The sequence below is a fragment of the Gopherus flavomarginatus genome, chromosome 8 (assembly GCF_025201925.1).
Source record: "Gopherus flavomarginatus isolate rGopFla2 chromosome 8, rGopFla2.mat.asm, whole genome shotgun sequence".
In the NCBI taxonomy this organism is placed as follows: Eukaryota; Metazoa; Chordata; order Testudines; family Testudinidae; genus Gopherus; species Gopherus flavomarginatus.
This window is the reverse complement of record NC_066624.1, coordinates 39611962-39627646: the sequence shown is the minus strand read 5'-3', so window position 1 is coordinate 39627646 and position 15685 is coordinate 39611962. Positions and strand designations below refer to the sequence as shown.

General features: G+C 50.7%; 1 protein-coding gene across 2 annotated transcripts; it reads left to right on the top strand.

Annotated features, from left to right (window-relative positions):
* The first annotated feature begins 3327 nt into the window (after window positions 1–3327).
* SLC25A53 (solute carrier family 25 member 53) lies at window positions 3328–15093 on the top strand. Of its 2 annotated transcripts, none has more exons than XM_050965763.1 (2): window positions 3328–3582; window positions 13742–15093. In XM_050965763.1, exon 2 carries the CDS (start codon window positions 13765–13767, stop codon window positions 14674–14676), a length of 912 nt encoding a protein of 303 aa, XP_050821720.1. In that variant the 5' UTR covers window positions 3328–3582; window positions 13742–13764; the 3' UTR covers window positions 14677–15093. The 2 variants fall into 2 exon arrangements, with proteins under 2 accessions (XP_050821720.1, XP_050821719.1); XM_050965762.1 differs by lacking the exon at window positions 3328–3582 and adding an exon at window positions 4357–5447.
* Window positions 15094–15685: the final 592 nt, after the last annotated feature.

The following is a 15685-nucleotide window of genomic DNA, read 5'->3' as shown; positions in this document are numbered from 1 at the left end:
ATCAGTTTTAAACTGTTTCACTGTTAATACCATTTATTTAAATATTTTTGGATGTTTTCTGTATTTTCAAATATAGGCTGGAGGTTCTAGGCTTTAGCCCCCCTCTGGACATGGGGCTTCTGCCTCCCTCCCTGCCCAGAGGTATGCTATGTTAAAAAATTGATTTTTGTTTTCAGTTAATCGCAGGTGTTAACTGATTAATTGACAGCCCTCATTAAAACTATAGTGCATGATATTGCTTGGATGGGTGTGGGCCTCCACTGGATAAAAGCGCCATACATCGGAGACCTACAGTGAGAGCAACTAGATGTGATTGGCAAGAGTCCTAATTGCTTCATGGGGTTTCCCTGTTCAAAAGCAAAAGATAATATATACCTATTCTATAAGGACATTCTTGTTGCCATACCTTTAAGGGAAACAGCTGCTTCTGGGTGACTAGACTCAGATGATGCAATCATAAAATGAATTTAAGAGGTGCAGATGTCTCAATATAGATTTGCATGTCCATGATTCTTCTAGTGAAATTAAATCTCTCTTCTCCCAATCCCCCTTACATTAGTTTGAATGCAGTTGCGCCACTCAATGCACATTGTGCTCTGCACCTAAATTTAAACCCTTTTTCCTGCATTTGGTTCCCAGTTGGCCCTGTAGTGGTCTGAGCCCTTAAATGAATGTGAAAGGTGCATATTTCAAATTTAGCAGACAGTTCTCTAAGTGAACTACATGCCACGTGCATACATGCTGTCATTTACTGAACATCATCAGCTTTCCGTGTCTTTACCATACAGATCCTGGGAACATCTTGTTGCAGAATGATGCCTTTTGGAAGGTGATATTATACAGAAGGGGAGCCTATAATATAAGCATGAAATGCCAGAAACTTGTAATTCTTCACTGCCTCTTACTTCCTGTACCTAGGAGTAATGGTGCACTTGGCTGCAGTTAAGAGATTTTTATAATTAGGCAGTGCTAAAGAACTGCACAACTGGGTGAAAGGCTCAGTCAATACAAAGCACATCTCAAAACGTACCTATTCTCGCAACCCTGTCTGAACCAGAATGTGACCTCACTAATGGCAGAACTCTTGTATGCCTGCTATTTGATTTTTGCAGAATGGGGCAAACCTGAAGCTGTCCACATAAGAGCAATGTAATTTGTTACTTGCTTTTTTTTCCTTTTTGGTTGGAGAGCAGATCTGTTTGAACACCAGCTGATTTTTCTGGACTCTAGTGCGATTTATTGAAACTCAACAGGATGACTTCAGCCTACAGCAAAGGACAAAGGTTGAGCAGGATCAACGAAAGCCTAACAGTTTTCACCTAGAACACGGAGCAAGTCAAACAAAGTAAATGAGAAATGAGCTCATGCCAAGTTGTAATACATGTGAAAGTTTGGCCTGCTGTAAAAGCTGCCTCTCGGGTGATCAGTCCCTACTGATGGAAGATTTTCCCTCCTTATTTTGCACTCTACTCTTACATCAAGTTGCAAATTTGACATAAGTTCTCTAGTGCCCAGCATGTGGAGAAAGAGAAATATTTGAAGTGGTTGGTGTGTGCTCCAGCCTTTCTCACAGGCCCAGCGTTCCCCATAGTAAATCCCTCCTTTCATTTAAAAAAGTTTGCTGGTCCATGTGCAGAGGGCTGGAGAAAGCACAATCCCATGTCTGATCACATTCAGAGAAATCCTGTTAACTGGCTGTTCCTGAAAATTGCCCATTAGTGGGATGTGTCTGAGCCCTGACAGACTCGGACTTCACTCTAATTTATGAATATGATTCGCAGTCGTTCTTTGCTGTCATTTGAGATCCAGGTTGCTTTCATTTTTTCTTGTCTGTCAGTATCTTGCTTCCATTGCTATAAATTAACATCAGAAATGAACCATGAAGCTGGTTCCTGCTAAAGAAATCAGAAATGCTGTCATTTAAAGCAAAATTACCCTGCATCTGTGCAGACACAAAAATAGTGGCTTGTGAGAGTGATAAAAACCCATGCCCAGAAAAAGCTTGGCCAGTAAAACAATTTCAAGGGCTAGTTTTATAGCTTTTTGTATTAGTGGCTGATTTTGGATGGTCAGACCTCAGCAGCTAACGCTCCATAGAATTCACAAGTGTTGATTACTGATTACTCTCGCCCCTCGCTCCACCGATATGGTCACAAGGTGCCCGTTATCTATCAGGTAATGAGCGTTGGGATAGGGCGGAGGTTCGATCACTGGATGCCCTCGGGAGGGGTGACAAGTGCCCCGAAGGTAGCAATGGGGATAACGCAAACAATCAATCGTGGGGTTAAAATTGAGGGTTTATTGAATGGGTCACAGGTGAGGATAAGTAACAACTTAATACTAGTTACAACTTGGGCTTACAATATAATACCAGAACAAATAATAAAAATACTGCAATTACAAACAGAGGCTGACCCTGGTACCGCTCTAGGTCCCAGTAGTTATTCAGGTCCTTCCAAGGGTTAGTAAGGGTGCTATTGGTGCTATTATTAAGCATAAATGCAATTACTCGTCTAAATAAAAACAAAATGCAATAAGACAACTAAAGCTTGCCGTGAGACTCCGGTTTACAACACGATTACAGGCCCAATTAGCTAACAAAAATAGCAAAATCAGCAGCTAGGCATACTCACACACACAAACCACAAAAGGCAGACGGGTAGGCTTTTGAGAACACGCAGCCAAGGGAGACCTGGACTTGATCAGGCTTGGTTACAGGTACAGCTTTTTGCGTCTTCTCCCTGCCCACTCTTGCACGGTGGGCAATTTATAAGGGTAATGACGTGTCCAATTTTTTGGCCAGGTTTTTCCTAATTAGGAGATTTACAGGTGCCTCGTTACCACCCTCGGGGGGGGGGTTTTCCTGGAAATGGCTGACCACAAAATTTGCCTAGCCCCAATGGTAACTTTCGGAAATGTTTCTCGCTTGAGAGTACGTGCAGGCTCGTTTCCTGAACATGGAGGCCAGGGCAAAAGCTACTTAGGTCTGTGACACTAACAACAAGTTGTAACCACATTTATTACTGTAAGCACTCTTTCCAGACAGTCTTCTCTTTGTCTAGTATGTGCTTTGTTGGAAAGGTGGGCTCACAAGCTCTAACACAGCCTACAGTTGACACAAGAAGAGTGTAGTGCTGAATCCCTGCAACCCTGAGAGTGAACTAATGCATTACAATCAAGGTAATATAATGGTTTCCATGCTGCTCCCTGACCCCACCCCTGAGCAGCCATTGGCCAGCTGTGCTCCAGTATGCTTAACTCACTGAGATCTTGTGGCTATTGTTGCTGATGCCTCAGTCCCTAAAGCATCCCAGTTGGTGAGCTGTAATATGCCTGTCCCTGGCTAATGCTGAAGATATGTTCCTGAGTAGCAGTGAGGGCAACCAATGAGATTGTGGCAGGACGGTGTCTCTGTGGAAAGAGGATGTGGTAACCTAGCCCTCTATTTCTGCGGGGCTGCAAATGACATAAGTTAAAATAAAGCTCATTCATCATCTGCAAAGGAGAATGAATTGAGAGCAAGCCAGGAGGGAGAGGCAGTGTGTGTGTGGAAAGCAGGAACAGCTGGAGGATAAACACAAGGTAAAATATTGGTACCGTATTTCTAAAAGAGGGTTTCTTCTGCCTCCCCTTGGCTTAGTGATGTACTCCCCCCGCCCCCTTTTAATTGCTTAAAGAACTGAAGTCCCCTCTGACCCTTTTAAACAAACCTAAAGATGCTCCTAAGTGAACCTCATCAGTCATTGGTTTTTGATCGGCACATTCTCCTCTTAGCGATTTAGTGCATAAAATTATAAGGGTGTTTTTATGCTTTCCTGCCCCCAAATCTAGCCTTTTGCAGAGCGGTCTGACTAAAATACACAATCTGAAATTCCTAGAGGAAAGGAAGGCGGGAGCCCCTCCATATATATATATATATATTTTGTCCGATGTAGATTAACTTTCTTATCCAGGCACTTCTGAAAGTGGCATCAGACTGTAAGGGGTCACCAACATTGTTGGATCTGACTTCCCTTTCTCTTCCCCCAACCTCTCCCCACACTGGTTCTGTGGTTAGGGTGACCAGATGTCCCAATTTTATAGAGACGGGCCTGATTTTGGGAGCTTTTTCTTATATAGATACCTATTACCCCTGATCCCCCTCCTGATTTTTTACACTTGCTGTCTGGTCACCCTATTCTGTGACCCTCTGCAAAGGCTGAGGTTAGAATGGCATTGGGAGGGGTCCATATTCATTGGGTGGCATTGAATCCGGATCAAATTTGCTCAGTTGATAAATAAAGTGTGGTTCTTTTCCCCCCCATCTGGCAGTCCAAACAACTCAGTCTGGGATCTGAGTCAACTTACTACCCCAGTCACAAAATCTACTAGCTCTTTGCATCCTCAGGTGATAAGACTGTGGCCTTAGCTGATATTATTTGGGGCCGTGTCAACACATTTTTATTCGCTATTTATTTGATACAGCCCGTAATGTGCTAGTATTTTCTAGACCCTGAAGAAGGCACTATCCCTGGCCTAAGGAACTCATGGTCTAAAGACAGAGTGAGACCAACTGAGAATGGAGAGCAAAAAGAGGAGGGACTTGATATACAGGTTACCAAGATTCCCCATATGCTGCATGGCTGAAGTGGGATTTTGAAGAGGGACGTTGATATGGATAGGGTATGGGCCTTATGGACAGGAAGTTTGGTTGCCCTATGCCTAGGTACCCTTGAGGAAGAAGGCCAGAGGCCCAGACTCTCAAAGGGACTTAGGAGCCTAAAGAAGTAGAAAGGCTAGACTACTCACTAAAATTCCTAGCGGAAAGAAAGTAGAGCCACTCCCCAGCCTGCGACGACATTGGCTTCATGTGCAAGAAGCTAACAAACAGGTGGGTGTGGGGGCAACATGAAACCTGACTTGGTCGTATAAGTGGGGGGAGCAGAGTTATACAAGCTGGAGATGCTGACAAGAAGTTTAACTTTGATGCAGTAGCAGATTGGGGAGGGGGGTGTCCAGTGGAGGGATTTTTTTTGAGAGATAAAGGAGTTCAGCTGCATTTTGTATGAACTGAAGGGGAGGCGCATGTGTCTGTCTGTAAAAGTAATATGGTAGGTGAGACAGATGCTGAGAAGGAGAAAGTGACAGGATTTGGATCTGGCCAAGATGTGTAGGGAAATGGAGGAGGATCCAGGCCCAGGGAGGATGGTGGCAGTGATATCAGTAACAGAGGAGAGGCTGTGGAGATGGATTGAGAGGGAAGATCAGGAGTTTGGCTTTGGTTGTACTGTTTCCATCCAGGAGATGGCTGAGATGCAGGCTGAGAAGTGAGAGTGGATGGGAAGAGAAACTGTCCCTCCCCTGAATGTACAATTGGAAGCACACCCTCTGTGACAGCTGTGTGCTGCCATTGTCACCCTGGGATTCTGCCAAGCGCTCCCATCCTGCAAAGACTTCACCTGACTTTAGTGAGTCTGTTTGCATGTGTGTGAAGTTGTGCAGCTGTCTTGGCAGGAGCAGGGCCTAGGTGTGTCACTGGTATCTATGTACCACCCGGGTCATGGCACAATTAGTTTCCCTAAGCAGGATGGGTGAATAATCCTGGGGAGGAGTGGAATGCATCTCCCCCTCCCCTTGCTGGAGAGCTTGCACTCAGCCCACTTCCTCCCTGGGGTGACCTCCCTTGGCTGTAGCAGAGCTGCAGCAGGGAGGAGTTTGACCCATGGTGCTGAACTCATGTAGTTACCTACCTACTGCTAGAGTGACAACCAGTCACGTTTGTTTTTATCACTAATGGGAGCAGAGGGGGCTCAGACCACTCCTATGGAGCAGAGCTGTTGAGTCAGAAGATGCCACTTTGGCAGGGACTCTTCAAAGCAGAAACACCTTGCAGAGGGGTTGTCTCTCTGAAAACTTGGGCAAAGTGGAAAGGAAATAAAAAGAGGTGGGGTGGGGGGAGTCATGGTTTGAAGAGTTTTGTGCCGCAGGGGAGCTCTGTTTCAATACAATTGTTCTTCTTCGAGTGATTGCTCATATCCATTCCAGTTAGGTGTGCGTGCATGCTCGTCAGAAGATTTTTACCCTAGCAACTCCGGCGGGTCGGCAGGTCGCCCCCTGGAGTGGCGCCGCCATGGTGCTGGATATATACCCCTGCCGACCCGTCCGCTCCTCAGTTCCTTCTTACCGCCCGTGTCGGTCGTTGGGACAGTAGAACGTGGCTTAGCTGTCCTCCACTTCCCTAGCTTCTCTTCATTCATCTGATCTCTTGTTGTGTATAGTTGACTTAGTCCATAGTATAATTAGTTTTATAGTTTATAGTTGTTAGTTAGTTGTACATAGTTTAGCGGGGTTTGGGCTCTAGCCCTTCCCCACACCCAGTGCCCGGGCCCATGCCCGGTTCACCAGGGTTTAAACCGTGCTCGGCCTGTAAAAAGCCGATGCCCACAAGCGATGCCCACAACTCTTGCCTAAAGTGCCTTGGGGAATCGCACATCTCTGACAAGTGCCGCATTTGCAAGGCCTTTAAGCCGCAGACTAAAAAGGAGAGAGACTTTTGATTAAAGACTCTCCTTATGGAGGCAGCTTTAACCATTCATCCTCGGCAGCGCTCTTCCGGCACCGGACCGCACCGGCTCCGCCAAGATGCCTCGGCACCAGCCTTCTCCGGCACAGGGACCTGACCGAAGGCCTTCAACTTCCTCCACACCTTCAGTGCAGACTCGTCTGGATCGCCCGGCACCTACCCCTGCCGCGGCACCGATGACCGTGGTACCGTCGACTCCGGTCCTGAGAGGGCTGTCGAGTCCGGTCCAGGAGAGCTCCCCGGTGAGACCTATGGTCGAGCTGACGGTCTCCTCCACACCTGAGACATTCTCCTCGGCCAGGGACCTTATTGCGATGACTGAATCTGCCCTGCCTCAACCCCTGGCACCGCCGGTGTGGGTTCTCCCTTCCAGAGGCAAGCCTGCCGCTATGAGGCCTCCTTCGCTGGAGTCGACGAGCCGGCAACGGTCCCGATCCAGGTCCCAGCACTGCTCAAGGTCTCATGCTCGGTCCCAATCTCGATGCCGCTCGCAGTCCCAGCACCACTCACCCAGGTGACACCGGTCGTACTCGCGGCGCAGATCCACCTCTCGTCCTGGTCGGTACTCTCAATACCGCTCCAGCTCTAGGCACCGCTCCTGGCACCGAGACTCTCGCAGCCGGCCCTGTCGCAGACGCTCAAGATCCAGGTCGACCTCCCAGCACTGCGCTGGTTGCAGGTCCCAGTCTTGGTCTCAGCACCGATATGATTCCCGGTACCGATCCCCGGCACCGAGGAGATCTCCAACGACGGGAGCGAGGGACTCATACCAGCCTCGTTCGGCTCCTCTATGGCCGTCCCGACAGCCATCCCTGTCATCTCAGGCGGACAGTGTATACGCCCCGGACACCGACGTGCCTGTTGCCTTGTTCAGCGAGCCCGAGCCTCAAGATCATGGTCCGCAGCAGTGGTGATTCTGGACGCCCTGGGCGTAACATCAGGCCCAAGGCCCTCTCCCAGGTCCACCGCGCTCGACGGCCTCGGAACACAGGGCACCGGAGGCCACGATTACCCGCACTCCCCTTCCTACTATGGAGGAAGGGTTGATCCAGCCTCAGGACTCCGAGCTCTGCAGGGAGACGGACACGATGCTTCTGGTGGAGCCCTCATCAGACCCGCTCGTTCCAGGTCTCTCCTCTTCATCCTCCCCTGACAAGGCTGTAGCTGGAACCTCGTCGGCCAGCCCTCCTCCAATTGACCTCAGGGCCCACCAGGACCTCCTCAGGCGTGTTGCACAGAACATGAACTTACAAGCCGAGGAGGTCCCAGAGGTCCAAGACCCAGTGCTGGACATATTGTCATCCGATGCCCCCACTAGAGTGGCCCTCCCATTTATCAAGACCATACAGGCCAATGCCACTACAATATGGCAGTGTCCAGCCTCTGTTCCGCCCGCTGCGCGAGGAGTAGAGCGCAAACACATGGTGCCCTCAAAGGGCTATGAATATCTATATGTACATCCTCCTCCTTGCTCCCTCGTCGTCCAGTTGGTTAACGAGAGGGAGCGCCATGGCCAGCAGGCCACAGCCCCTAAATTGAAGGACGCGAGGCGCATGGACTTGCTAGGGCGTAAAGTTCACTCTGCGGGAGCCCTCCAGCTCCGTGTGTCCAACCAGCAAGCCCTCCTTAGCCGCTATAGCTACAACACCTGGGCGGCAGCGGACAAATTTAAGGAGCTGCTTCCGCAGGACGCATGGCAGGAGTTCTCGGCGATCCTCGACGAGGCGAAAAAGGTCGCGAGAACTTCCCTCCAAGCTTCCCTGGACACCGTGGACTCAACCGCCAGGACTCTGGCCTCTGGCATGACTATGCGCCGTATCTCGTGGCTGCCGGTCTCCGGCCTCCCCCCAGAGCTCCAGCACACTATTCAGGACCTTCCATTCGAGGGTCAAAGGCTGTTTTTGGACAAAACTGACCCTAGGCTGCAGAGCCTAAAAGACAACAAGGTCATCATGTGCTCATTAGGGATGCACATGCCTGTAACTCAGTGCAGGCCCTTCCGACCCCAACAGCACTGCCCTTACCCTCAATCCCGGCAGAGACAAGACTTCGCCAGACGGCGAGGCAGAAACGGCTGCCAGAGGCAATCAGGCAACCAAGGGGCCAGAACCAAAGCTCCTCCAAGCCTTCCTCCGGGCCAAAACCTTCCTTTTAAAGGTGCGCCCAAGGGCGTTGTACCAGTTTCTTTAAAGGATCCGTCCCTGCCCTTTTCCAACCGGCTTTCCTTTTTCCTCCCTGCGTGGTCCCAGCTAACATCAGATCGTTGGGTTCTATGCACGTTGGAACTTGGATACCATCTACAATTTATTTCAAACCCTCCCCTCCCTCGTCCCTCTTCACGGACCCCTCTCACGAGCAACTCCTCCTACAGGAGGTGCAAACGCTCCTCGCCAAAGAAGCCATAGAGGAGGTACCGGAGCACGAGTGGGTCAAGGGGTTTTATTCCTGATACTTCCTGATCCCCAAGGCGAACGGAGGTCTCAGACCAATCCTCAATCTGTGGGAACTCAACAGATAGATGGTAACGTTGAAGTTCCGTATGGTATCTCTGGGAACCATTATCCCATCCCTGGATCCTGGAGACTGGTATGCTGCCCTTGACATGCAAGATGCCTACTTCCAAATAACCATCTTCCCACCTCACAGGAGGTTCCTCCGGTTCGTGGTCAACCGGCAGCATTTTCAGTTCGCGGTCCTCCCGCTCTACAGCCCCAAGAGTATTCACCAAATGTATGGCTGTAGTCGCCGCCCACCTTTGCCGCAGTCGGATACAGGTCTTTCCGTATCTAGACGACTGGCTTATCCGTGGGACCTCCAAGACGCAAGTCCTTAGTCACGTCCGCATTGTCAAGAACCTTTTCCTACATCTAGGTCTAATGATCAATGTGGAAAAATCGACTCTAATCCCCACTCAGAGGATAGAGTTTATTGGTGCCACCATGGACTTGTCTCTTGCCAAAGCCGGCCTACCACTGCCACGGTTCCAGGCTCTGACGGCCATCATCCGGAGGCTGCAAGCGGCGCCGCTAACTTCGGTACGCACCTGCCTCGCTCTCTTGGGCCACATGGCGGCCTGCATGTTCGTAACGAACTACGCAAGACTGCGCCTACGGCCCCTCCGATCCTGGCTCAACTCACAATACCGTCCAGCCAGGGATCCTATGGACATGGTCGTCACCATTCCCTTGACCATGCTAGACTCCTTCCAGTGGTGGCTGGATCCCTCCATGGTGTGTGCGGGGCTCCCGTTCCACCCGGCCCAGCCCTCGGCGTCCCTCACAATGGACGCATCATCCCTCGGTTGGGGGGCTCACCTTGGGCACCTACGCACCCAAGGCCGTTGGTCACCTCACGAACTGGGCCTCCACATCAATGTCCGGGAGCTGAGAGCGGTCTGCCTTGCTTGTCAGACGTTCTGACAACACTTGCAGGGCCGTTGTGTGTCGGTATTCACTGACAACACAACAGCCATGCACTACATAAACAAACAGGGCGGCACGAGATCTTCACCCCTGTGCCAGGAAACCTTACGACTATGGGACTTCTGCATAGCCCATTCTATACACCTCATCGCATCCTTTCTCCCAGGAGTTCGGAACACGCTGGCGGATCGCCTCAGCAGATCCTTCCTTTCCCACGAATGGTCGCTTCGCCCGGACGTTGCTCTTTCACTCTTCCGGAAGTGGGGGTTTCCCCGGATAGACCTCTTTGCATTCCGCGGGAACAGGAAATGCCAGACGTTCTGCTCCTTTCAAGGCCTCTCACCGGGTTCAATGGCGGATGCCTTCCTTGTGCTGTGGACGATGCACCTGCTCTACGCCTTTCCACCGTTTCCACTCGTCCACAGGGTCCTACTGAAAGCACGCAGGGATAAAGCCCGCTTGATCATGATAGCTCTAGCATGGCCTCGGCAGCACTGGTACACCATGTTGCTAGACCTATCCATAGCCGACCCTGTTCCCCTGCTTCTTCACCTGGACCTAATCACCCAGGACCATGGCAAGCTCCATCACCCGGACCTTCAGTCGCTCCACCTCACGGCATGGCTCCTGCATGGCTGACTCACTCTGAGCTGCATTGCTCCACCCCGGTGCAACAGGTACTCTTGGGCAGCAGGAAGCCTTCCACTAGAGCTACATATTTGGCCAAGTGGAAGCGCTTCGCGTGCTGGTGTGTGGAGCGGAACTTCCTTCCCGCCGAGGTCTCCATATCCAACATCTTGGATTACCTCTGGTCCCTCAAACAACAGGGCTTGGCGGTATCATCTCTGAGGGTGCACTTGGCAGCCATCTCTACATTCCACCCAGGAGAGGATGGCTGCTCGGTGTTTTCTCATCCGATGGTGTCTAGGTTCCTTAAGGGCCTAGAGCGCCTCTACCCTCAAGTACGCCGCCCTGCCCCAACATGAGACCTTAACCTGGTTCTTGCCAGACTCATGTCCCCTCCTTTCAAACCGTTAGCAACTTGCTCCCTTCTCTACCTCTCCTGGAAAACCGCTTTCCTGGTGGCCATCATATCCGTGAGACGGGTTTCAGAACTTCGGACCCTCACAGTGGACCCCCCGTATATGTGTTCCACAGGGACAAGGTGCAGTTGCGACCGCATCCAGCCTTTCTCCCCAAAGTGGCATCGGCCTTCCACGTTAACCAGGAGATCTTCCTCCGTCTTCTTCCCAAAACCTCATTCTTCTGGCAGGGAGCAGCAGCTACACTCCCTAGACGTTTGTAGAGCGCTTGCTTTTTATAGAGAGCAAACTAAGCTATTCCGCAGAACCCCCCAACTCTTTGTCACGGTGGCTGAGCAGATCAAGGGGCTTCCTGTCTCCTCACAACGGATTTCCTCCTGGGTAACGTCGTGCATCCGCGCCTGTTATGACTTGGCTCACGTCCCATCGGGCCACGTGACTGCGCACTCCACCAGGGCTCAGACATCATCAGCTGCTTTCCTCGCTCACGTGCCCATTCATGAAATCTGTCGTGCAGCGACCTGATCCTCGGTGCACACCTTTGCCTCCCACTATGCCCTGGTTCAGCAGTCTAGGGATGACGCAGCCTTTGGCTCCGCCGTATTGCACTCTGCGACATCTCACTCCGACCCCACCACCTAGGTACGGCTTGGGAATCATCTAACTGGAATAGATATGAGCAATCACTCGAAGAAGAAAAGATGGTCACTCACCTTTGTAACTGTTGTTCTTCGAGATGTATTGCTCATATCCATTCCACACCCGCCCTCCTTCCCCACTGTTGGAGTAGCCAGCAAGAAGGAACTGAGGAGCGGACGGGTCGGCAGGGCTATATATCCAGCGCCATGGTGGCGCCACTCCAGGGGGCGACCTGCTGACCCGCCGGAGTTGCTAGGATAAAAATCTTCCAACGAGTGTGCACACGCGGCGCGCACACCTAACTGGAATGGATATGAGCACCACATCTCGAAGAACAACAGTTACAAAGGTGAGTAACCGTCTTTTCCCAGCAGCCTTTTAACTCAGCTTCCCAATTCACTGCACTCAGGTAGCCTGTGGAATAAGACTCACCCCATCACTGCAGGAAGCTTCTAGGTAAGCTCTCAGAAGATAAGAGGAAGTAATTACCACTAAAAGCTTTTTCTTAGGCCATTCAGCGCTTCACCACAGCCAGAAGGAAAGTCTGCATTAAGCCAAAGTCCACCCTGGGGTAACCTCCATTGATTCTATAGAGTTGCAGCAGGGATGAGTTGGGCCCATGGTGCTGAACTCATTGTATCTGCATGTCATCTTAGATCTGAAATCTGTTGTGGCAGCTGCTGCATGATGTGATTTTTTTAAAAGTGCCTTTAAACAAGATCCCACTTTCTTCATATCATTATTTGTATCGCAGTAGCGCCTGGGACCCAAGGGCCTGAACCAGGACCCCATTGTGCTAGGCGCTGGACAAACAGACCAGTCCTTGCCCCAAAGAACTTCCAATCCAAGTATAAGATGAGACATTGGATGGAAACAGACAGGTGGGGAGTACAAGCAGGGGGAAGTGTGGGGTAAAACCCCACTCCACTTACCATGTGAGAGGCAGCAATGCAGCATTGCCTCCATGCTGAAGGGATGGGCTGGTGTTTGCCCTGCCCACGCCTGTTCCCTGCTGCTGGACTGCTCAGGAGAAGGTCACCAAATGGTGCTGTGCAAGAAGCCCCCACACCCAATGCCTGTTCCCCCACCCTGCACTGTGGAACTGCAGTGAGTCTGCCATGTGGCCCTCCACAGCCACTCTGCCGGATTCAACCATATGTTCCCCATAAACTAATGCACACTATCCTAAAGGCTGGGAATTAGAGGCCTGATCCAAATCCTATTGAAGTACAAGGAAAAGTTCCCCCAGGCTTCAGTGGGCTTCAGATGAGGCCCTAGATGCCTGGGTTAGCTCCACGGGGAAGGAATGTTTAGCTTCCATAGCACAGGGGTTGTGCCCTGGGATGTGACTGTACAGTACCCAGCTCCATGGAGACTCAGGCCTCTCATTTCCTACACTGGCACAGACTTCAGCCAGACTCAGTGCTCTGTCAGGACAAACTGCCTGATGGAGGTGATTCTAGAAAGCCACATCTAGTTGGTACAGGAACAGTGGTAATCTGGGGTAGAGACACTGCAAAATCTTATCAAGCTACATAAGATACCAGACCTCCACAGAAAGGACCATTGGACTGATGTCTTTCTCTTGGGGATGATTGGCTCCAGCTGATTATAGGGTAGATGCTGATAACAAAGAGACAAGGGGGAGCAACAAAAGGTACATGCTGGGACTTCAGGCTGCTGCCATGAAGCAGCTCTGCTGAAAAAACGCATACAAAAGCTTTGTCCCCGACATGGGGAAACAAGTACATAAGGAAACGTTAGTGCTCATCCCATAGGAGAGAAGGGATGAAATGCAGCTTTCATGTTAGCAGAGACCTGGGGTAAGACAGGGTGGGTGGTGGAGGAAAGACAGAAAATCACTCCTCCCACTGACCAAGGGACAGGGCCGTCAGTGTTCCAACGTGGCCTGGGGTCAGTGTTTGAAGAGGGGTCATTTCTTGTGAATTAGTTCCAGGTAGGAGCAAACTAGTCAACCAGACAGTAATACACCTTTCCAGCTGGTGAATAACTCTGACTCACTTGCCCCATAGCCTTCTTATAAACTCTTACGGGTTTTTTCTACCTGATCCTAGTGGCTAAAGGAGAAGGTCTCAGAATGGGGGACAAGGCCAGGATGCAGCACGGAGACCCTGAGAGGAGGGAGGAGGAAGAGAGAAGGTGGAGCTCCAGGAGTTACAATGTAGGGGCCATCTCCAGCTTCCTCTCTACCCTTGTTACCTTCCCCATCTACAAGACCATCTTCCGCCAGCAGATCCATGCCTTTTCCATACAGGAGGCCATACAGCAACTGCGCCAGGAGGGCATACGCCGCTTCTACCGGGGCCTCTTCCCACCACTCTTGTCCAAGACGCTCCAGGGAACCCTGTTGTTTGGCACCCATGACAGCTTGCTCCTTCTCCTCACCAGCAACCCTTCTGAGCCTTGCACACTGGGGAAGCGGTGGACAGCAGGCTTCCTGTCTGGCTCAGTAGAGGCCTTAGTCCTGAACCCCTTTGAGCGGGTCCAGAATGTCCTGCAAGATGGACGGAAAGATGCCAGGTTCCCAAACACCCGCAGCATCCTGCAGGAATTCAACTCGTATGGTCTGAAGGAAAGGCTGGTTGTAGGCTACTACCGTGGCCTCAGCCCCGTCCTGCTGCGGAACAGCCTGGGCAGTGCACTATACTTCTCTTTTAAGGATCCCCTCCGTGATGGCCTGGCCACGAGGGGCTTGCCTAGCTGGCTCCCTGCCCTGGTGTCTGGCAGCATTAATGGGACGGTGACTTGCCTGGCATTGTACCCTCTGAGTGTCCTCATTGCTAACATGCAGTCACAGATTGTGGGGAGGGATCTCCTCGGCCTCCAGCAGTCTGTGTGGTCTGTCTGGGAGTCACACGGGAGGAAGCTGACCCTTCTCTATCGGGGCGGCTCCCTCCTTGTCCTCAGGTCCTGCCTGACATGGGGTCTCACCACCGCCATCCATGACTTCCTGAAAGAGAACACAGGACAGAAGTCCCAGGAGCAATAAGGGGAGAGGCCAGAGAACCATTGGTCCTGACATGTCTAGTGTCATGTCTCAGAGCCCTGAGGACTTTGAATGGGATTTCGCTTGTTTACAAAGAGGCCCTGAAGTTCATAGTCAATAAAACTTTAACACACAAGCTAAACCTCCAACCTACAGGTCAAAGGTCATTCTCTGAGGCCATACTTTCAAGATCAAGGAGCAACTTTGGGAAGGTGGGAGGGTCAAGGGGACTTAACCAATCAGAAAGTTGCTTGGTGTTTTGTTGTGTTTTTTTTAAATAGCCTTTTAATAATCTGGAGTTTTGTGTTCTGTGGCCACCAGGAGTGAGCCAAACCCTGCCTGCAAAAGGCTGATCTGATCATATGTTTATGGGGGTGCCCATGCTCTCCTAGTCTAGGCACATGATGGAGACTCAGGTGAGCAGGGTTCTGTTCCGAACTGTGCCACTGTGATCTCCTAAAAACATCTAATATCTTGTGCCTCATCTTTAAAAATAGGGATCATAGTATTTTCCTGTTTAAGTGCTCTGAGCGCATGGGTAGAAAGTGCTACAGAATTGCAATGTGTTCACGTATTATTGCAAACCATAGATGAAACATGCACTGTCCCTCCTATAAGAGAATTTCCCTCTACTACTGTATGTTCATGATTTCTTGAGCACTCAACTGAGCTAAACCCTAGACGCCAAATTCTGTTCTTGCATTTGCACTTGTGCCTCTGATTAGTTCAACGCTGAGGATACGGAGAACAGTGGAAAGTGGGCTGAGATGGTGAAGCTAGGCCATGCAGTTTAGGTTTGGCTATTCATAAAAGGAAGAAGCTGGTGGAGCTGCTAGAAGGCAGGCTCCTTCAACTGGATTGACCCGAAGCAGAAAATTGGGACTCTCCAGCTAATCTCTCTAAGTTGCCACTTCCAGACTCCTGGGTGAATTTCTGGCTCCACTGTAGTCAATGAAATTGAGAATTTGGAGGGCAGGATTTCAGGCCATGTGTGTTTTAATTGTCAGTTCAT